The sequence below is a fragment of the Rhinoderma darwinii genome, chromosome 3, assembly GCF_050947455.1.
Source record: "Rhinoderma darwinii isolate aRhiDar2 chromosome 3, aRhiDar2.hap1, whole genome shotgun sequence".
Classification (NCBI taxonomy): domain Eukaryota; kingdom Metazoa; phylum Chordata; class Amphibia; order Anura; family Rhinodermatidae; genus Rhinoderma; species Rhinoderma darwinii.
In genome coordinates, this window is record NC_134689.1 from 22,904,121 (window position 1) to 22,928,463 (window position 24,343).

At 40.1% G+C, this 24,343-nt stretch overlaps 1 protein-coding gene across 4 annotated transcripts in view; it reads right to left on the minus strand.

Annotated features, from left to right (window-relative positions):
* Positions 1 to 24,343, minus strand: part of GRIA1 (glutamate ionotropic receptor AMPA type subunit 1) — a 231,002-nt gene that overhangs the window by 87,967 nt on the left and 118,692 nt on the right. For 2 of the 4 annotated variants that reach the window (XM_075856123.1, XM_075856124.1), the window contains exons 3-6: positions 14,578 to 14,817; positions 9,908 to 10,092; positions 5,645 to 5,698; positions 2,674 to 2,835 (exon numbers count right to left, since the gene is read on the minus strand). In XM_075856123.1, coding sequence (XP_075712238.1) covers positions 2,674 to 2,835; positions 5,645 to 5,698; positions 9,908 to 10,092; positions 14,578 to 14,817 — 641 coding nt within the window. Of the gene's footprint in view, positions 1 to 2,673; positions 2,836 to 5,644; positions 5,699 to 9,904; positions 10,093 to 14,577; positions 14,818 to 24,343 lie in introns of all 4 variants that reach the window. The other 2 variants (XM_075856121.1, XM_075856122.1) reach the window with 1 other exon arrangement.

The following is a 24,343-nucleotide window of genomic DNA, read 5'->3' on the forward strand; positions in this document are numbered from 1 at the left end:
TTAATGACCACGCCAGATTTTTTGATATCTGGTATGTCTGACTTTGTCATAAAATTACTCTATAATAGTTTTGCATACCCAAGTAATTCTGACATTGTTCTTTCGTCACATGTTAGACTTTATTTAGGTGGTAAAAGCAGACTGATACGATTTATGTAAACAAATAAATAAATAATGAAATTTTGTAAAAATTACCATATTTCCCTATTTTGAACTGCACTATATCACATATGTTTTTATTTTTAAAAAAAATATATTTACATCTCTTTACTCTATTTTGGCAGCACTTGAAAAAAAAATATTTTTTGAGCAATTTAGGAGACTAATAAATGTATTAATGATTTTATAAATTTTGAAGTGCATTGGGTTTTCCTGCACCAAGCCAAGTTTTTTTTGTAAGAAATCATGCAAAGCAGGTGAAAAATATTTTTTTTTCACAAATGTGTCATTTTAAAGACAGGTTTCTTTGTAAAGCGAACATGAAAATGAAAAAACACACCCCAAATTCTATCGCCCTGTTCAAAAATTCCCCCATTGTGGCCCTAATGCACTGCCTGGACACATGGCAGGCCCCAAAAGGAAGGGAGCACCCGGTGGCTTTCAGGACACATATTTTGCTTGAAAATGTTCTAGGCCCCACTGCACTTTGGGAAGGCTTTGAGCTGCCAGAACGATAGAAACTCTTCATAAATGAGCCCAGTTAGAAAACTAGACCCCTTAAGGTATTTATCTAGGGCTGTGGTGAGTATTTTGACCACACAGTTTTTGCTAAATGTAATGCAAAGCAGGTGAAAAAAAAAAAAATGTCACTTTTTTCACAAATTTTAAAGACCGATTTCTTTGTAAAGCGAACCTGAGAATGAAGGAAATTCTATCCAAATTCTATCGCCCTATTTCTCCTGTGTTCAAAAATACCCCCATTGAGGCCCTAATGTGCTGCCTGGATACGCAGCAGGGCCAGAGGCGTAGCTAGGGGTTTATAGCCCTGTGGTGTTGCTATATCCCATGGTGTTGATATTCCTTCCTGTGACAGATATAAAATCTGGAATTTGGGGAATAAATGTGGACTGCAAATCAGAGTCACTAGCATTTGTGCTGGGCTGACTTTGACTCGCCCTGCTCCACTGAGCTTGGGGCTCATCACCGTCGCTGCTAGATGATGACAATAAAAACAGCTCCTCGCTTCCGCTTGCGGTGCCTGTATCAGAACAGATCATCGCATACGCTTCCTCAGCTGTAAAAGCTCAGATGAGCCATTATTTTAGCTCTAAATCTAAAATATATGTATATATTTAACACACACTACGTAATGTGTAACGGCAAACTATAAACTTATTTATTTAATTTTTTGTAATTTTTGCTTTATACAAGACCCTAAAACGTATCTAATTATCCCTACACCTATCTACTGGGGAGGCAGTGTAGGGGTTAAATTTGCTGTATTTTTTTATGTTTTTCTAGATGACAAGAAGATCAGGCAGCGCAGCTCTGATCTCCTCATCACCACTGACAGGACTGAGGAGATCAGAACCGAATATCGGCCTTTCCTCCTGCCTCCACCACGTTTAGCACTATGATTGGTCAGTCACTAACCAATCACAGCGATCGTGGGGTCGGGACTGTCGCAATTGGTCCCCTGGCGTCTGACAGAACTGATCAGCTGTCTGGGACAGCAGGCAGCGCAGGATTTTCACTCTGTGTTTACTGATGAAAATGAAAGTCCTGGTGCGGGAACTAGCACCTGACCATGACGTTCATTTTTGGCGTAGGTCGGGATAGGGTTAATTAATATTATTATATGTGTGTCTAACACAAGTGATTATGACTGATTTGCTTTCCAAAATCTCAGCCTCAGCAATTGTACTGAATGTTATGGGGAACACAATGTATTTGTGCCTTTTTTTTGGAGCATTTTACTCCAAAAGAGTGCCTAACCTGCTATGAGATAAATGTATTAACCATTTGCGGCAGAAATTAGAGAGAATTGCACGACGGATGTCAGTTTGTAAAAGTTAAGTGAAAAGTGAGTGAGGCGTACTGCTTTGCCAGGATTTAGACACATTTATATAAAAATTAAAAGTCACAAAAAAAGAGAAAAAAAAGTTGCATATCTACTTCACACAGCCACTGGCACAGAAAAAGTGAAGTACTATTAGCCATTGTGAGAGTTGATGGCAGTGATGCATGTTGTGACAGATTTATCAAAGAGGCCAAATACAGTCAAAAATTTGACGCAACATATGTCAATAAAACAGTCCAGCTTTAACGTAGACATTGGCCTTGACGATGCCACTTTTTAAAAAGTCTGGACTAGTGTGTACATTAAAAACAGCCAATACTGCTACTGTAGTTCCTATGGAGAGCAGGCTGCTGTTTAGGCTTTACCCATTCGATGGGCAGTAGGAACATGAACCGGGCTCCCGCACAGGTATGACCATAATAACAAAACCAGGATGAGCTTAAAAGCCAAAAGGTTCACCGGTCCCAATAATGTGTAGTGGGCAAACTAATCCCAAGCCTTTATCTCATGAAAAGAAGGGTAGTATGGAGACATAAACCACAACTAGGAGAAGGGGGTACCTATTTTACCTTTGCAATTGGGTCCAGTATCTTATACATATACTCCTCTAAGTGCTTAACATCAGAGAAAGAGAATTATAGTTAACAACTTGCCTTTGGTTTCTTCCAGTCCACACGGGGTTGTTCTCGGCCATCATAGTTTTTCCACTGCTGTAAGATCTGGGACACCCTGGCATCTGTATAGTTGACTAGTTGAAATCCTGTTACATTAGCTCCTGCTTCTTTAAATTTCTGCAATTCGATGTCCATGAAACCCTAAAAAAATTACAATTTGTGTAAGAACATAAGTTTATCACACATTAATGAGTCATCAGAGGGGTTATTGTGCTCTGAAGGTTATTTTGCCATTGCTGGTAAGATTCACCATTGTCCCAAGTCTTCTCCATTTGGAGCTAATGGAAACAACGTAAATTCTGTTCACATCTGTGGAGGAGGCTTCTTTAGGGGCCTCCTCCACAGATTCTGTTTCTTTGCTGAAAAAATAGCGCAGAATGCTGAGCTATTTTGTCCAGAAAAACAACCGAAACCATGAGAGAAACCCAACAGAACCCATTAAAGTCAATGGATTCCATCAGGCACCGTTGGTTTCCATCATGCAACTGATTTGGCAACTCTGGTTTTTAGTTGTTCTTCTCTAGTGTCGGAAGAGGAACAACAACAGAAAACCCGAAAACAGCTGTGAACTAAGTCCGAGAAATGCAGAGAAATGCCCCAACTTTTTGTCTAATCTTTTCAGGAACCTACTTTGATCCTCTCACAGTATTCACAGTGATGTCATTGACGGACTAAAGTGTCATAGGCCCACAAGAGGAATATTTTTGTAGGGCCTCTCCTCAAAATAAACTCCCCATCACCCATCTATACAGAACAAGAGCAATGCCACAATGTCTTTATCATTTCACATAATGTCTATAAATTCTTTTTTTTTTTGTTCAATAGGAACATTTATTTAGCAAAAAAATAAAAAATATACCACCAGTACCCCACCCAACTCCACAATTTAGGACAATTCCATGTGTATCAGGTCCTCTCTTCTTGTTTTACACCGCGGACATAAATCGATCACCTGCTTGTTCAGTAAGAGCCATCTATAGGGGGTGTAATATGCCCTGTGTAGTATATAAAGCTGAGCTATTCTTTGGGATTTATATATGAATGACTTCTTAACTGCGCCTGCTATATTGATCTATTCTCTCACTGATATAATTCCCACATCAATCTCCCATTTCTCTTTAGTTAATGATTATCCCTCAACAATTTTCTGATTCAGAATCTCTCTACTTAGTCAATAAGGATCAATAGATTATTCGTGAAGTAACCCTAAAAAAATGTGAAAAACCCCAGCAAGTGATCTCCTTAACTTTCAGCTTCAGACCGGTTTGCCCTAAGGGTATGTGCACACGGCAGCGTCTGATACGGCTGAAATTACGGAGCTGTTTTCAGGAGAAAACAGCTCCGGAATTTCAGATGTAATTGCTCGTACTCGCTTTTTGCGAGGCGTCAATTACGGCCGTAATTTGGAGCTGTTCTTAATTGGAATCAATGAAAAACGGCTCAAATTACGTGTCAAGAAGTGTCCTGCACTTCTTTGACAAGGCAGTCATTTTACGCGTCGTCTTTTGACAGCGACGCGTAAAATGACAGGTTGTCGGCACAGTACGTCGGCAAACCCATTCAAATGAATGGGCAGATGTTTGCCGACGTATTGGAGCCGTATTTTCAGGCGTAAATCGAGGCATAATACGCCTCGTTTACGCCTGAAAATAGGTCGTGTGAACCCAGTCTAAGTTGGACTTGAAAGACTCTGTTTTGGCTAGGCACAATTATTGGGCAGGAACCTGGAACACCCTGGTCCTCCAGTGGGCCAGTCCGACCCCATATGTGAAAAACATCAACTTATTTTTAGTGGCCCAATTACTGTCTAACTTGGGTGATATGAGTGGATAGCTTTACTCCTTAAAGGGGTTATTTTGCCTCAGAGTCAGACTGGCTCACCATAGAACCAGAGAATCCCCCTGGTGGTTCCAGGCTCTAATACAAAAATGGGCATTAAAGGTCCAGCAGAAGACAACCCCCATTTGGAGTTCTTTGGAGCCAATCACTTGCCACTAGGGTTGATTTCTTATGGGATGATTGACAAATTACCTATTAGATCTTATTGATGATATGTCCTGTGTGTACAATGATAAGAACAAGGACTACGGTGAAATGAATAGAGAAACATGTACATGTTCTATATAGGTGGAGGGTGCGCCCTCATAATAATCTGCTCTGGTGGGCCCAAGTAACCCCAGTCTGATGCTGTTTGGCCTGGTCAATCCTTCCTCATGTCAGAGGTCCCACAACGATGAGTTATAAACTATTGAAACCCCCCAGGAATAACTGTTAATGCATTGGGTATCAGCTGCAGAGGAGCTGGGTCCATGAGAGTGAGTGCGGCTTTTTGTAGAGCCTCTATATTTAGACTAATAGAGGGGTCCTAAGAAGTGGATCCCCTTATATCGTAACTATATGCTCTAAAAATGAAGAATAATAGAGGTAGGCAGCAAATTATCAAAAACTGTCTTATGTGTTTACTCAAGAAGAAATGCAATTTAACAAATTTACAATAAAAAAGGAACATCTTCCCATAGTACTGTACTTATATAGGGACATATGGAGGGCCGTCAAAATTCTTTATCATCATTATTTGTAAACTCATTCTATTTTATAACTTATACTAAAATACTGAAGATAATCTATCGTTTCGAGCCATTCTGTTGCCACATTTGCAAATAAAAGAATCGAAAACGTCTATTGCAGACTGTAAATTCTGTACAAATTGGAAATATTTGTGATTTGGTTTTCTTTAACAAAGGCTGCAATTACATAGCAGCTGCTAACATGCATAGAACGCTGTGACATGGCATTGTTCGCTGGTTCCTTTGGCAACACATGCGAAATAAATCGCACACCACAAGCTTATCAACAATGCTTCCATTTGCACAATGAACCCGGCACAGAACAAACTCCAACAGTGTAACCCGCCTCTGCAAATTCCTCTAAAATCCTGCACTTCACTTACCAGGTTTGCAAGAATATAATGATATCCGACAATGTTTTTTTCTAGCTTGATGATCTGCAAGGAAGAGAAATCTGGTTAATTACTATCACAGCTTCACTGAACACATTGCGGAAAATGGTGTAGGCGTTCTGGAGCCTTACGTAACTGAACGTGTGGTCAAGAAAAAAAAAATTACATGGGAACATACTGCATCGGGTAATGGATTGAAATAGATGGAGAAGATAGAAAAACGTAAAGTACAAGATGTGCCATATACAAGGGATATAAATAATAAAACTAAACATATATAATTATATAAAAAATGTAAAGGGCTTATTGGATGTTTATAATAAAATGTAGAGTTCAGGGACTACGTTTGTATAAGGGGAGTCGCGAGCAGGCATGATGTCCTATAGGGACATATCAGGGTTTCAGCAGCTGGAACCGTGGCAATAAGATGATGAGTGGGTAGAAAGTTGACTTTAACTCCTGATGGTGTCAGGGATCATTAGCCTGTATATTGCTTGCAAAAAAATTATTGCTTTACATAAACTAAATATCAGTATATTTCACAAAGAACTTGAATGTATGCAACAAGATGGAGCCTGCATAAGGAACACGCCTATGGAAGACACCGCCCCTGGAATGCAAGAGGAGCGTACAGATGAACTCACAACTGAATAGAGCCAATGGGGCTTAAGCACGTCCCACATCTCTAGGGAGGAAACTTGTAATTCTTTGTTTAATAAAGTTCAGTTGTACTTCCTACTTCACTGAGGGAGGATCTTTACCAACAACTCTCTGTCTGGTATATTTCTTCCATGCATGCCCTCAGTTTTAGCATTAAAAAAAAAATTGTCAACAATTTTTGCATGTAGTGAAGATAAAGTGCAGGGCAGACATATTGTACCATACGTGCACAGGGCAAGTGCAGACATATGTAGTAGGGGGCCCCCGTGCAAGAACGATTTATGGTCCCCTTGCTATAACATAGAGAATCCCCTTATCATAGAGAATGCCCGTATGTCTCTACAGCCCCAGGGTTTCTACCAGTCCTAAGCCCATGATCACACACACAGCTTTGATGCAGTATTTGTGGCAGTTTTTGGTGCAGTTTTTTGAGCCAAAGCCAGACGTGGATCCAAGAGGAAGGAAAGCTATAAAGTAAAGACTGAGGCATCTCTTTTCTTTTGTGTCCACTTCTGTGTTTGGTTTTAAAAAAAACTGATCGACAAAACTGCATCAAAACTGCGTGTGTGTGATCCTGGTCTAATACATATGTCATTCCAATCAGTGATGACAGTGTCAGACTGTTTAGAGACACCCCCTATTGACAAAAAGCATGGTAATTCCTCTGTTGTCAATGTATTCATACATTTCCAGGAAGAATAACAGAGGAAAGGTGCAATGTAGAGTTATAAGAAAAGATGCTCCAGAATTGTTATTTCATGGGGAGTACAAATATTTACTAAAACAGACATGTCAGAAGAGGTGATTGGCAGAAGAGACATTGACATGTCAGAAGAGAACTCTTGACAAAGTTGGCGAATTGCACGTCGAGGGGCTAACGGGGTGACATTTCGCTTTATCATGTCCACATCAGGGAGGCGATTATTTATCTTTTGCTTATTACTATGTAATGATTATTACGTTTTTCATGATACAGATCTTAGATAATAGAGTTTACTATTGATGGATATTAACCTCTGAAAAGATTGCCTTTTTGTATTTTTACCTTTATGATATATTGGTAATTATTTTTGTGATATTCTATGTGCAAGTATTTTTGAAATCTTGACATCCTGTTGAAGTGGTTGATAATTGAGATTTCTTCACTTATTAGGTGTTTTACATTTTATCTTGGGGAGGGGACATCATCTGTTGTTTATGCTTATTTTTTTAATGAAGTGCTAGAGATGAGCGAATCGATTCTACATAAATCGAATTTGGTTCAAATTTACTAAAATTTAAGTATTCGGCAAATTCTGAAATTTTTGGGGTTTGTGGAGTACGAATTGTGGCAAACTGGTGGCTGTCAATGAGCATTGGGCGCCATTCTACAGATTACAAAAATGATCACATGACCTCAGGAGGGCTTCCCCATAATGCCTTCAATTATACCTCCCTCTACCCAGATATGCTGCTGTCACTTTGACATTGTATGCTGGTTTGGCATTAAAGAGCTTTAAAGGGGTTGGATTTGAAAACAGTCCAAAAAGACATCAGAGAGTCAGACACGAGTTTTCAGGGCAATTGGGGCACTTTCAATTGCCAGCTAATTTATTTGGACTGAATCTAATTGGACTAGCAACTCGACATAATCGGACCTAAAATTTCAGCAAATTTGCTCATCTCTATTGACTGAAAAAATATATAAAATTTTATCAGTGTAAGTGAACATTGTATACTTTTTGGAGTCGGGATTGTGTAGGTTTTTGTAGTGCAGTATTATTCCTGACCAGTAGCGTAGCTAGCGGTGGGGCAAGGGGGGGGGGGTGTGGTGGCCCCGGGCACACTGAGATGGTGGGTCCCAGGGCCAGTCCCTCAGCGGTGGTGTGTCCCTGTTTCAACTGTATCTGCGTCCTCAGGATGCAGGTACAGTTGAATTCAATGCTGGAGCACGGAGATGACGGCTCCTTGCTCCAGCATTCACAATAGGGAAGTTTACTCTATTAGGGCAGCTTTTGAGGCATTTTACTGTATGGGGCAGCTATGGGGGCATTATACTATGTGGGGCAGCTATGGGGGCATTATACTTTATGCGGGAGATATTGGGGCATTATACTGTATCCGGCAGCTATGGGGCATTATACTGTGCGGGGGCAGCTATGGGGCATTATACTGTGTTTGGCAGCTATGGGGGCATTATACTGTATGTGGGCAGCTATGGGCGTTATATTGTGTTGGGACAGCTTAAGGGGCATTAGACGGTGTGGGGACAGCTATAGGGGCATTATACTGTATGGGGGAAATATTGGGGCATTATACTGTATGTGGGCAGCTATAGGGACATTATACTGTGTAGAGACAGCTAAAGGGGCATTATACTGTGTGGGGACAGCTATAGGAGCATTATGCTGTATGTGGGCAGCTATGGGGCATTATACTGCGTGAGAGGCACTATATTTGCATTATACTGTGTGAGAGGCACTATATGGGCATTATACTGTGTGAGAGGCACTATAGGGGCATTATACTGTGTGGGGACAGCTATAGGGGCATTATACTGTGTGGGGACAGCTATGGGGCGTTATACTGTATGTGGGCAGCTATGGGGCATTATACTGTGTGGCGACAGCTATGAGGTATTATACTGTATGTGGGCAGCTATGGGGCATTATACTGTATGTGGGCAGCTATGGGGCATTGTACTGCATGAGAGGCACTATATGGGCATTATACTGTGTGAGGCACTATATGGGCATTATACTGTGTGGGGACAGCTATGGGGCATTATACTGTATGTGTGCAGCTATCGGGCATTGTACTGCATTAGAGGTACTATATGGGCATTATACTGTGTGGGGACAGCTATAGGGGCATTATACTGTGTGGGACAGCTAAAGGGGAATTATACTATGTGGGACAGCTATAGGGGCATTATACTGTGTGGGGGCAGCTATGGGGCATTATGCTGTATGTGGGCAGCTATGGGGCATTATACTGTGCAGGGGGCAGTATAGGGCATTATACTGTGTGGCAGCTATGGGGGCATTATACCATGTGCGGGCCACTAAGGGGTCATTATATTGTGTGGGGGTCACTAAGGGGTCATTATACTATGTGGGGGCAGCTATGGGAGCATTATTCTGTCTGGGCAACCATAGGGGCATTATCCTGTGTGGGGGCAGCGATAGGGGCATTATACTATGTGGAGCATACCAAGGGGTCCCTGTGTGGGGGCACTGGGTTGGGGGCCACTCAGATGTCTTTCGCTATTGCTAATATGGAGTTTTATAGGTTTAAAAAACAAATAAACCTCTTTAACGAAGATCCTATAGTGCTCCTATGGTGCATTGTACTGTGGGAGAAGCCCCTACACACTCTGCAGGGACATGTGGTAATTCCTAATTTCATAATTGTCAATTTATACACAGACAACCAGGAGGAACTACAGAGTAATGGCACAATGTAAATTCAAATAAACAAACATGTCAGAAGAGCAGACAGGTTCTCTTTGGATATGTATTCAATGGACAATGGAAACAAAGTAGGTGGCCAGTGTCATATAAATGGCGGAAATTAGAGGTATACAGATGCCTTTGCGGATAATGTTAACACTACCTGGGTGAGTATTGCATTCAGTCGTTCCGACTCGCAATCTATTACAACCTGACGGTCTTTGCTTTTGTCTAGATCCTGAAACAGCAAGCGGTAGCCTTCCTCTGTGGTGGTGAGTATGTTCACTGCTGTCACTTGCCAGTTTTTCTCTGCTGCTGTATCCAGTACTTTTTGGAGGACAGATAAACCTAAAAACAGAAAAGTTGGGAATGACAATGATCAGGAGGACTGACTAGGTTAATTTAATCCCCTATGCATGTTTTAGAAGAAAACCAATTTTCAAATACACCTTTTAGGGTATTCTGAGTTAACCCCTTAGGGACCGAGCTATTGTTAATGTTTTTGTTTTAGTTTTTCACTCCCCGCGTTCCAAGAACCATAACTTTTTTTATTTTTCCGTGGATTTAGTGGTGTGAGGGTGTATTTTTTGCGGGACGAGCTGTAGTTTTTAGTGGTACCATTTTTTTGGTACGTACAGCTTTTTGATCACTTTTTATAAAAAAAAAATTGTGAGCTAAGGTAACCACAAAACAGCAATTTTGGCGTTAAAATTTGGTTTAAATTTTTTAGTTTTTTACCGTGTTCACTGTGCGAGTTAAATAATGGTATATTGTAATAGTTCAGACTTTTACGGATGCAGCGATACCAATTCTGTTTATTTTTTACAATACTTTAGAGGAAAAATGGAAAAGGGTATTTTTTTTTAACTTTTAACATATTTTTTTTTTTCACTACTAATAACAACTTTATTGAATTTTTTTTTACACCATTTATTAGTCCCCCTAGGGGACTTGAACCAGTGATTGTTATATCGCTGGTACAATATACTGCAATACTAATGTATTGCAGTATATTGTCATTTTCACAGGCTTCACAGAGGAAGACAAAAGGCAGACCTGGGGGCCATCATTAGGCTCCCGGGCTGCCATGACAACCATTGGCACCCCCTGATCGCGGTGTGAGTGAGCCGATGAGCTGTCTGAGGGGGCTGCCCCCCTCTTATCAACGCTTGAGATGCTGCGGTCACGATTGACCGCAGCATTTGAGGGGTTAAACGGCCAGGAACAGCAGGATCACTTTTCCCGGCCGTTAGTCTGGGTTGTCAGCTGTAAAACACAACTGACACCCGCAGGGTATTGAGGGCACTCAGCCCGTGAGCGGCCTCCATACTTCCCTATGACACTTATCACGTTCATGTACGTGATAATGCGTCAAAGGGTTAATATATGGAGGGGGTTCCCAGTTTAGGACCCTCATCCATTAGCAGAGAACGTCTCTCACTCTGGAGTATTCGATATGTCCATGCATTACATGGACAGCCCATCGATTTAAATAGGCATCATGTAATGCTCCATTAACCCTATGGTGGACTTTAAATAATGAGTGGGCCAATTTTCTGTTTTTCATTTTTGTTTTTTCCTTCCGTCATTCCAAAAGCCATAAGTTTTTTATTTTTCCGTCGATGTAGCCGATATGAGGGCTTATTTTTTTTGAGGCGAGATGTGGTTTTTCATAACACCATTTAATTTACCTTATAATGTAGTGGGAAACAGAAAAAAAATTATTTGTGGGGTGAAATGGTAAAAAAACAGCAATTCCTCCATTGTATTTGGGTTTGGTTTTCACAGCGTTCATCATGCGATAAAAACTACATGTTAATAACTTTATTTTATGGGTTGATACGATTACAGTGATACCAAATTGATATCATTTTTTGTGTTTTACCAGTTTTACAAAGAAAAAATTCTGAGAGCCATAACTTTTTTTCTCCCGTCGATTGAGCCGTTTAACCCCTTAATGACCAGCCTATTTTGGACCTTAATGACCAAGCTATTTTTTATGTTTTTCAATCGTCGCATTCCAAGAGCTATAACCTTTTTATTTTTGCGTCGACATAGCTGTATAAGGTCTTGTTTTTTGCGGGACAAGTTGTATTTTTTAATAGCACCATTTTTAGGTACATATTATTTATTGATTAACTTTTATTAACTTTTTTTTGGGGGGGAATAGAAAAAAATCTGAAATTTCGCCACTCTTTTTTGCATCCTAAATCTACGCCGTTTACCGTGTGGTATAAATTACACAATAACTTTATTCAGCGGGTTGTTACGATTGCAACGATACCAAATTTGTATAGTTTTTGTATGTTTTACTACTTTTACACAGTAAAAACGCTTTTTTTTCAAAATTATTTGTTTTTGTTCTTCCATATTTGAAGAGCCGTAACGTTTTTATTTTTTCGCCGATGCGGTTGTATGAGGGCTTTTTTTTTTGCGGGACGTCTTGCAGTTTTTATTGGTACCATTTTGGAGTAGATGTGACTTTTTGATCACTTTTTATTACATTTTTTTAAAGTCAGGATTCACAGAAAACAGCAATTTTTCCATAGTTTTTTATTCATTTTTTTACTGCGTTCACCGTGCGGGTTAAATAATGTAATAGATTTATAGTCGTTACGGACGCGGCGATACCAAATATGTGTAACTTTTTAACTTTATTTTGTTTTTTTAATAGTAAAGCATTTTGTAAGGGGAAAAGCTGGGTTTTTCATTTTTTTTCACATTTTTTTTAAAATTAACTTTATTAAACTTTTTTTTCACTTTTTTACTAGTCCCATTAGGGGACTATAATATGCGATTCTGCGATCGCATTTATAATACACTGCAATACTTTTGTATTGCAGTGTATTACTGCCTGTCCGTTTAACACGGACAGGCATCTGCTAGGTCATGCCTGCGGCATGATCTAGCAGGCATTCACTCCAGGCAGCCTGGGGGCCTTTATTAGACCCCCGGCTGCCATTAGAGACACAGACACTCGGCGATCGTATCGCCGGGTGTCGGTGGGGGAGAGAGGGAGCTCCCTCCCTCTCTCCAAAACCACTCAGATGCGGTGCTCGCTATTGAGCACCGCATCTGAGGGGTTAAACGTGTGAGATCGATACTAATATCGATCTCACCCGGCAGAGCAGGGACGCTGCCAGCCCTCAGCTGCCTCTGGCAGCTGAGAGCAGGGAGATTTGACAGCTCCCTGCTCTGTAAACTTATTCCGATGCCGCGACGTAAAAAGTCTATGGCATCGGAATAAGGCCCGTTAGTGACCGACGTAGAAACACGATGGGCCGGTCACTATCGGGTTAAGGGCTTATTTTTTTGCGGTCCAGCTTTAGTTTTTATTGCCACCATTTTGGGGTACATGTGACTTTTTGATCACTTTGTATCCCATATTTTTGGGGAGCTAAAATGATGAAAAAAACAGGAATCCTGGCGTTTTAAATACAGTGATCACGTGTGGGTTAAATAATGTTATATTGTAATAGTTTGGAGTTTTATGGATACAGTGATACCAGTTATGTTAATTTAATTTTTTTTCAAATATTACTTTAGAGAAAAAATGGGAAAAGGTTTTTTTTTTTAACTTAGAGATTAAAAAAAACTGTAGCCTTTTTTTAAAAAAAATCCTAGATGACAATAACCAGTGATCAATCACTGGATCGCTAGCACTATATACTGCAATAATAAGGTATTGCAGTTTATCGTCAGTTTGACAGGCTCCCATTAAGCCCTGCCAGAGGCAGGGCTTAATAGGAGTACAAACATAGTAGTACAGGAGTACAAACATGGCAGACCTTTTTTGACCGCGTCATCTAAGGGGTTAAACGGGTAGAATCAGAGTGATCTTTGCTTCTGCCCGTTTCATTGAGGTGTCAGCTGTATTACACAGCTGACAGCGCTGAGTACGGAGCGCGCTCAGCCCGTCAACCCACTCCATATAGCCCTTTAACTTCTGTCATGTACATGTATGTGACAATGCATTAATGGGTTAATCTCCCTCTTCAAAGCCAGTATGTATGTGTACACTATTGGACAAACTCTATAGGAAGCTATGTACCGTTTTTGGTTCATGGGAGGAAACTGGTATAACCGGTGGAAACCCATGTCAACTTGGGTAGAACATATGAATAACATGCAGATGTTTAAAAACATAGATTATATGTAATTTTATGGTACTCTGTAGCCTGGAATTATTAGGTAACCACAGCAAGCAGAAAAATGCAGCATATAGTCTGTAGATGGAGGAGGAAGGGCGGTACATGATTTCGGAAGTTCTTTTGCTATTAGATGTGTTTCTGGAGATTTTCTATCTATGAATGTTCATTTTCTATACTGATCTCGTAATGTCTAGTAATACAAAATATATTAGAAACTGGAAAAGTCTACTAATCCCAGATTAAAGGAATTTTACTATACTAATGCCTCATACATTGTTATTAAAAAAAAAAAATATTATAGAGGAGAGGCTCTATAAAGGGGTTGTATGAGATTAGAAAAACATGAATGCTTTTTTCCATAAACAGCACCACTCTTGTTCGTTGGCTATGTCTGGTATTGCACCTCTGCACCATTCATTTAAATAGGGTTGAGCTGCAATACCAGACACAACCTATAGACAACAGTGGTGCTCTTTTTGGAAGAAAGCAGACATTCTTTTCTAATCTCATGTATCACCTTTAATTGTCCCTCATTCATTGATTTCTCAAAATATGAATCAATCTGATTTACTAAAAATCTCAAAACTGTCAAATCGTTTTCTCCTCTGAGGATTAAAATCTTATTTCGGACTTCTTAAATTTCAACAACAAGGCCGATATTGTTCATAAAGATCAATCTTACCTCGGTCTGCATCATAGATGTACACAAACTTTTTCCACTTGTAAAATTCTATAACACTAATAAGAGCGTCCTGAAGTTCCGGTCTGAGCTGTAGAACAAACTGATTGGATGTAGCTACGGGAAAGCTGGGGGTGATAAAGCAAACGTGGAGAGCACCGCAGAATGATGTCAGCATGTTGACCGTCTTTCGATCATAGAATCCAAATATGGCGTACACTCCCTTAGCGAACTGTGAACAAACTGCGAGAAGAGACTAGAGGTCAGTAAGATGCACATAAGCCTGTTATATAATGTACAGTATGTATGTATTATGTTACAACTAGTTACACTATGTATATAATGGTCATTTTTATGATATGCGATGCTTATACTACTACTAAGGCCTAGTTCACATCTGAGTTCTGTCGCAGATTCCATTAAAAAAAAAAGTGGAAATGGTATGGTGACGAACACCATGACGGAACACCAATGGAAACCATTAAAATCAATGGGTTCCGCCGGGTGCCATTGGTATTCCTCGTGTGACAGATGCGTCACAGCACTGTATTCCTAAATTCTACAGCAAAGCCCATCCATTCAAATGCTGAAAGTCATTTAAATGGGTTGTCCAGGATAAGAAAAAAAGGTCTGCGTTTTTTCCAGAAACAGCGCCACTCTTGTCCATGGGCTGAGTCAAGTATTGCCGCTCAGACCCACTCACTTGAATAGTGATGAACTGCAATACCAGATAGACAAGAGTGGCACCATTATGATATTTTCCTTTATCATATTTTGTCCCATTTAACAATATGAGGGGTAATACATTTAAAAAAAATAAAACTTCTATCTCTGCTTCCTTAGCAACCAGTTTTAAGTTTTTTATTTTTCTATGTATACGGCTATTATGCAGATCTATGCATCTCCATGGTAACAGACTACAAATAAACACTGTGTAGTCTGATCCAGCAGTCATACTCTCTTCCATCTGTCAAATGAAAGTTAGCAGGAAGTAAAGGACAGATGGCAGAGAGTATAACTACAGGATCAGACTACACATGGTTTGTTTGTAGTCTGTTACCATGGAGACATAGAGATCTGCATCAAAAGCTGTATGCACAAAACGATAGGGAATTTATCATGAAGACTATTTGCAGTTTAATTCTTCTTTTCAGATGCTTAGGAGCAAAAAAATAAAAAAATAAATTACTGATTATGAAGGTGGACCTATCTTGTGTGTAGGGTAACAACTACAACTGAGAATGAAAGAAAAATAAAAATCCATCACTGCAGATCGATTGTTCCACAGAAAGTTTTCAAGCCCTAAAAAAAAAAACACAAAAAGTTTGCAGGAAATCATCCAAGTTGTCTAAAAACAGAACATTTTCCCCGTTGCGTTTTCTGCAATGAATGACTGGCAAACTTAGCTCTGCCTCTTCAACTGAATCCTGCCTCTTCAGAGTATCAGCCAAAATCTAGTGTGGAGATAGTCTAGACTCCTGATTTCTATATCCTCAGCACACTGTCAAGAACTTACATACTGACACTAAGGTATTTGCTTTGTGCTTGATTTTTTTTCTAGATTTATTGTCCATTTATATTATTATTATTTTTTACCAAGTCGTTTTTTTATTATGTTTTGATGATTCACTGACACAAAGGTATTTTTCTTTTTAAAATTTTAGAAATAGAAAGTATTCGCCGGTATAGCTAAAAAACAAAAAACAAATTCTACCAGATCTAAAATTCAATTAATCCCTATTTTAGCTTTCATTGTGTAACCATCTATCAATGTGACTACTGAGATGGGTTTAAAATATATATAAATGACTCATAAACCAGTACTTCAAAAATAATGTTTTTGTCCCTATTGACCGGAGCTTAATGGCTCTCATTTGTCTTCAATATTACAATGACAGTTCTGACTGCACACAACAGATGAATACAAACTGTACCACATATAAATTGTATTTTTTTTCATATATATATAATTTATGTACATATTGTTAATATTAATGAAGGTTTCCTACAGCAAACATTTTTGTTGATTGATTAATTTTTTTCTTTCAATCTAAAATGATATTGAGGGTCTGTTGAATTGCTCACTTTCATTGAGAACGGACAGGATACTATTGAGTAAAAATGTTTTTATTTTTACTTTTTAATAATTTGATATAAAGTGGAGTATGCGTTTTGCCATGCGTATCCGAGTGTTCTTGCCAAGTTCTTCCGTTTGCTGCCACGCAAAATGACCCGGAGTGGAATTGCGTAGTGCTTTTTTTTTTTTGCTTCAATCAGTTCAATTTTAAAAATGCACCTATGGTGGTATACAATGGCTATAGCGGCCCATGAAGACTTATATATAGTAAACTATATGACACTTTGATAATGTTCTTTTTATGGCTTTTCATTCTCGTTCTTAGAGTCGGACCGACCCACCAAAGTACCAGAAGTTCCTCCAGTGGACCCAGGCTCTGACACAATAATGGGCCCCAAGGGTCCAGCAGAAGACAACCCCATTTGGAGCTGACATTGGAGCCAATTGATTGCCACTAGGGTCTATTTCTTATGGGTTGAGGATTCACAAATACCCTACAAAACCTTATTGATTATATGTCCTGTGTGTGAAAGTTTACAAAAAATTGAAAGTGGAGGTACACATGCTCTGTATAGATGGAAGGTGGACCCTCAGAACCATCTGTGTTTATGTGCCCAAGGAACACCAGGCCAAGCTACTCCTTCAGTTTTCTGACATGTAAATATATATGAATATATGACTTTTCTGGAAAGTAAAGGGACCAGAAGTTTTGCAGGAAAGACAAAGGGTGCAGAGAACATTGAGGGCAATATCACAGGTCCACCATTCCAGCAGTCTTTTCTAGAATGAAATGTATAAATCATATAAAATGAAATTATATCAGCCAGAAATGTCTGACTCTTGGAATGTTAAACTTTCCGGATATTTACACTCCAGAGAGGTCATCAATGATCTGGTCCATTCTCCAATTCGCACTCATTATAGTCTATGACTAATCCAAAGAATTATATAGAAATTTTTTTTCGATCATCATGGTCCTTTAGAAAGAAGAATCTTAAAGGTTATGTAAATGTTTGAAGGGATTTTTTTTTTTAACTTTTTGAGATGTATCCTGAATAGGATTAATATCTTACGGTCAAAGCTGAACCGTCAGTTCAGCGGGACCGACGGCTTCGGTGATCACTGCTCCTCTGTGTCTCTGACAGGCAACTGGACAGCTACCTCTGCACCCCCTATAGCTAGACCACTGTTTATGCCCAGCAGGACTGCCAGGCTATCAGTCAACTTGAGTCTACTGTGAGAAGCAGTAAAAAGAACGATGCAGACAAAGCAAATGAATTTCTTCGTAATAAGACTAGAGTCTCACTCATGCAATCATTGTACATCATGGTAACTCTTAAGAGTTAAGAGCAGCAGAATAACCTGCAGCCCTATGTAAAACCATAGCTATCACAGAGTGTTATGATGAGTGTATCAGCTCTTCTACCCTTGCACATAGACTTTTGATACATATTGATGTCAAACATTGCATTACATGCTATTTAACATTCTTCTTATTGATATGAATGTATCAGCATCGGAACTGCCCGCAATGTACCTCTAGGCATATAGTCAGCACGTCGCCTATGTAAAGCTAAGTGCAATCTAATGATATGGTTGCATTCCTCTACCCGTCATAGGAGGAGGAATGCGATCTACTTACAACTTGGAAGGGTATCAAAGCCTTGCTGAAAGATTGGAAGGATGGTAATTTTACAAAGACAGTTTGAGGCCTCATTTTTTTTCTTTTGCCGTTTGATGCCTTTTGATGTAATGTTCAAGCGCCTCTCTGCAGGTCACAAAGACTCATTCCAGCCCTCTTTCAACCCTCCAAAAAACAATCGTTGTGCGGCACAAGTAATCCCTCTCCACAGTGACATTGAGGGAGGGTGTCATTAAGACAATGACAGAATTCTGCATGTTATTCATACCGGTGTACACTTCACAGATACTTTGATCATCTTTGTTCTAAGCTACTTTGCCCTTGTGCCCTGCGCTGCTACTTACAGAGTAATCGAATGCAAATCACGACTGAAAGATGTGTGCCCACTACATATCAAATATTATTCTCCTTCCTCGGCCCTTCTGTCTTATTCAGGACTCAGTTCACATCACTACACATATGTAGATCAATGCGCACTAAAAATAAAGGGAAACGCCTTTCCTGCAGAGCTAAAAATTAGCAAAGCCGAATAAAAAACACTGATAACTAAATGTTTAAGTAAGCAATTAAATACACATCGACGAGCCCTGGAACAGATTGTAACATTCGATTAAAAATCTTCCTATCCTAAGGAGGACCTGTCCGCTAAGATTTCTGAAGTCTCTTTTCTTAGAACTTTTGCGTTTTGAAATTCCTCTGTTATTCTTCCTGGAAATGTTTCAATAAATTGACAACTGGGCACTACCATTCCCCTTGCCATTTGGGTGTCGGATACTGTCAGAACTGATTGAAGACACATCCACTTGACAAGGGGAATGGTAATACCCAGTTGTCACTTTATTGATATATTTCCAAGAGGAATGACACAACATGGAACTCAAAGAAAAGATACTCCAGAATTGTTAGTTTATGGAGAATAAAAATATTCACTAAAACAGACATAGGATAGGTTTGCACAGGTGGTGGGGTTTTGCATATCTGGTCTCATATAGACAGAACAACGGGGAGAGCTCCTGCTGCAGCCAGTTGCCTTACAGCCAAAGACAGATCTGATCTGAGATTTGTACAAAGGAGGACGGGAAACAAAAGAATGTTGCCTTGCAATCTAGGGGGGTTTTTACAAACAGATTTTTCTTAAATGCCTCAATGAATGATAGAATTGACTACATTGTCTTTGTACTGCTTATCAGATAACATTTCTGTCTGTATTTTTTTAAGCAGTTTTTCATCTCCATGGGAAGTAGATCTGGAGCTTTATGTGTAAATATAGATAGGGATAATAAAATATATACAAATATATACTTGGACTATCAGCTAAACCAGCGCACCACATTGTCATGTTCAAAGCTGCCTTTCTTTTTATGTTTCCATGAACTCTACAGGGCCGAGCCACATCCGCTATAGCCGTTCTGTAGAAGCGAACAAAGCTTTTCTTTTCCTCCCCATTACCGGCATCAGGGAATTAGTCATTTTCTCACTGCAATCTTCCCCTTTTTCTCTCCCTCTTCTTGCTCTCTTTGCCCGGCTAATTTCGACATCCTCAGGCAAATATCATTGTTTTAATTTATATTATCAATTAACAATTACAAAATGACTCCATTCTTATCTGCGGTGCCTGCAGTTAGTTTCTGCTGGATATTTGCCTGGACAAATTAAGCAAATGAACCTATTTTTCCTGTAGTTTTTACAACTTCATTTCACTGCAGCAAACGTGTTCTTGTAAGGCTTTATTCAGACGAACGGGAATTACGTCCGTGCAACGCGCGTTATTTTCACACGCGTCGCACGGACCTATATGTGTCTATGGGGCCGTGCGGACATGTGCGTGATTTTTACTCAGCGTGAGTCCGCTGAAAAAAAGTCACAACATGTCCGTTCTTTCTGCGTTTTGCGCGAATCACGCACCCATTGAAGACAATGGGTGCGTGAAAACAACGCATGCCGCACGGAAGCACTTCCGTGGGACGCGCGTGATTCGCGCAACAGCTGTCAAAAGGATGAATGTAAACAGAAAAGCACCACGTGCTTTTCTGTTTACAAACATCCAAATGGAGTGTCATAATGATGGCGGCTGCGCGAAAATCACGCAGCCGCGCATCATATGCTGCTGCCACACGGAGCTGGTAAGTGGTTTTTGCGCACGCAAAATGCCACGTTTTCGCGTGCGCAAAAACGCCACGCTCGTGTGAATCCAGCCTTAAAGGGTAATTCCATCTGGTAGGATTTCATACCTGCACACAAGCCAGATAAAAAGTGAGCTTCATGGCCCGATGGTCCTGAAATTTGGGATCATGATACTTGGCTGCAAATATCTCTTAGCCTTAATGAGTCTTTCATCTTTTGCATACATTTTTACAGGGTTGTCACCATACACAATATCATGGGTAACCCATTTGTTATGTCTAAAATATTCTTGTTTTTCATTGTAACTTTTTTTTTTTAGGAGAGTTACTTTTTTTTCCCATTATCCTGAAATTCACGATGCTTTGACTGCAAACATCTCCTAACCCAAGTGGGTCTTCAACTTGAATACATTTTTACAGAAGATGCCACCACACACTATGTCATTTGATATATCTAAAATATTTGTATATTTATACTTATTTATTGTATTTGTTAAAGAGAACCCTTCACTAGCCCATTCATGTGCAGCTGAGTGCACCATGTAATAGGCGCTGCTGCACAGACTTTGTCAAACTTGAAAAAAAATTCTAGCCTCCTCCGTTATTTAGATATCAGTGCCGTTATATTTGGTGCCCGATATGTAAATAACCCCCTGGACTGTCAATGGGGCGTTTCTTTAATTCTAAATGGCATGGGGGCGTGTTACTTATCGCTCTGACTGTCCAATCAGCTATGGACAGTGTGAGAGTGGCTTGTGTTGGGTGATCTCTCTCGCGAGATCACACAGTCTTGTCGTTCTGCAGAGAGCATGCGCGCGCGCTCACGCATGCGCGAACGTCCATTCGCACGCACATCTCCGACGTTGCTGTTTCCGACGATACTCCCGCCGACACGGAACAGAACACGAGGACAAGATCTACTCACATCCAGGCATCGTCACCACAGAAAAGAAAACGAGGAGAAGAAGATCTATTCACATCCAGTATCATTGGCAGTAGAGATGTCAAAGATGTGCGCGCGAATGGGCATGCACGCATTCGTGATTGCGCGCGCGTACGCTCTCTCTGCAGAATAACAAGACTGTGTGATGTCGCGAGAGAGATCACACAGCACAAGCCACTCTTAAAGGTTTTCTTTAAATTTCCAATAAAATATAAATTAAGTTTAACTTTTTTACACCATGTATAATTGAAATTGTGCCTTTAGTTGCCTGTAAAGCTATGTCAGAGTGGTAGGAACCCAAAAAAATTATAAGGGTCTAGACTCACGACTTTTTCTCATAAACTATTATGAGAAAATCTATCATGACTTTCTCTGTAATTATTTCTCACGTTTTTATTTTTTAATAATTATGATATTTTTTCCTATAATAATGAATCTCAAAATGATGACTTATTTTTCTTTACTTTTCTAACTAATTGTAACGGACAATAACTTTATTCTAATAAAATCGCAGTTAAAGAGAATCATTCACCTGCCCATACATGTGCAGCTGTGTGCAGCATGTAATGGGTAGGGCTGCACAAACCTTGGGGCACTTTAAAAATAATTCTACCCTCCTCCGTTATTTAGACATCAGTGCCGTTATATTTGGTGCCCGATATTTAAATAACCCCATGAACTGTCAATGGGGCGTGTAATGGCATGGGGGCATGTAACATCGCTGTGACACCCACACACTCTCCTCCCTCCAGCTCTTGCTGTGGCACTGTGCATATCTGATTGGACAGTGTCACAGCCATAGTAACACGCCCCCATGCCATTACACGCCCCATTGACAGTTCAGGGGGTTATTTAAATATGGGGTGCCAAATATAACGGCACTGATATCTAAATAATGGAGGAGGGTAGGGAAAAAAATGTAAAATGCCCCAGGGTTTGTGCAGCCCTCCCCATTACATGCTACACTCAGCTGTACATGTATGGGCAGGTGAAAGGTTCTCTTTAAAGTAATACATATTTTATTGAAGTGATCAGAAGTTAGAATATTTAACTCTGATAGTGGGACTAAAAAAGAGGTTAATAAAAATAAAGTTTATAGAAAAATAAAAAAAATCCCACCCATCCTCCTCAAAACCCCCCAAAAATATTTCCCCTTACAAAATGCTTTATACTAGTCCTTCTCAATTAATTCGAATATCATCAAAAAGTTTGTTTATTTCAGTAATTCAATTCAAAAAGTGAAACTCATATATTATATAGATTCATTACACACAGTGATCTATTTCCAGCATTTTTTTTCTTTTAATGTTGATGATTATGGTAACAGTTACTGAAAACCCAAAATTTTGTGTCTCAGAAAATTAGAATATTATATAAGCCCAATTTAAAAAATTATTTTTAATACTGAAATGTTGGCCTACTGAAAGTATGTACAGTATCTGCCCTCAATACTTGGTCGGGGCTACTTTTGCATGAACTTCTGCAGCGGTGTGGCACTGCTTAGGTGTTATGAATGCGGTGTGGCGATCAGCCTGTGGCACTGCTGAGGTGTTATCAATGCGGCGTGGCATGGAGGCGATCAGCCTGTGGCACTGCTGAGGTGTTATTGATGCGGCGTGGCATGGAGGCGATCAGCCTGTGGCACTGCTGAGGTGTTATCAATGCGGCGTGGCATGGAGGCGATCAGCCTGTGGCACTGCTCAGGTGTTATCAATGCGGCGTGGCATGGAGGCGATCAGCCTGTGGCACTGCTGAGGTGTTATCAATGCGGCGTGGCATGGAGGCGATCAGCCTATGGCACTGCTGAGGTGTTATCAATGCGGCGTGGCCTGGAGGCGATCAGCCTGTGGCACGGCTGAGGTGTTCTGGGAGCCCAGGTTGCTTTGGTAGCGGCCTTCAGCTTGTCTGTATTGTTGGGTCTGGTGTCTCTCATCTTCCTCTTGACAATACCCTATAGATTTTCTATGGGGTTTAGGTCAGGCGAGTTTGCTGGCCAATAAAGCACAGTGATACTGTGGTTATTAAACCAGGTATTGGTACTTTTGGCAGTGTGGGCAGGTGCCAAGTCCTGCTGGAAAATGTAATCGGCATCTCCATAAAGCTTGACAGCAAAGGGAAGCATGAAGTGCTTGAAAATCTCCTGGTAGACGCTGCGCTGAATCTGGACTTGATATAACACGCAGCTAAAAGCACAGAATAAAAAGTGATCAAAAAGTTGTATGTATCCCAAAATGGTGCCAAAGACAACTTGTCCCGCAACAAACAAGCCCAAATTAAACTACATTATTGTAAAAATGTTATGGCTCTTGGAATGCTGCGAGACAAAAAACGTTTTTTTCCTAAAAGAAAGTGTTTTATTGTGCAATAGTAGTAAAACATAAAAAAAGTACATACAGTTGGTATCGGCGTAATCGTATCGACCTAGGAAATAAAGTTATAATGCGGATTTATACATCATGTTGAACTTGTTAATAACAAAGCCCAAAAAACAATTGTGGAATTGCTGTATTCTGTATTTTTCATTCCCCCCTTAACGCACTTTGAAGTAAGTGCACGTCGTGGTGCAGAGGGAGAGGTATAGAGCGCACTAACAGCCAGAAACAGCGATCGCGCTGTTCCTGGCTGTTTAACCCCTCAAATGCTGCGGTCAATCGCAACCGCAGCATCTGAGGAGTTAGAGAGAGGGGCGGCCCCCTCTGACAGCCTATCGTGCCTTCACAACGCCATCGTGGGGTGCCGATGGTTGTCATCGTAGCCCATGGTCCTAATGAAGACCCCCAGGACTGCCTTTACTCTGACTCTGAAGACGGTAAAAATTACAATATACTGCAATACATTAGTATTGTATAGTCCCTAGGGGGACAAATAGATTGTGTAAAGAAACGTTCAATAAAGATTTTGGCAGTGAAAAAACAATAAAAAAGTTAAAAAGAAAAATGTTTTCCCATTTTTTCTCTGAAGTACTGTAAAAGAATTTAAAAAAT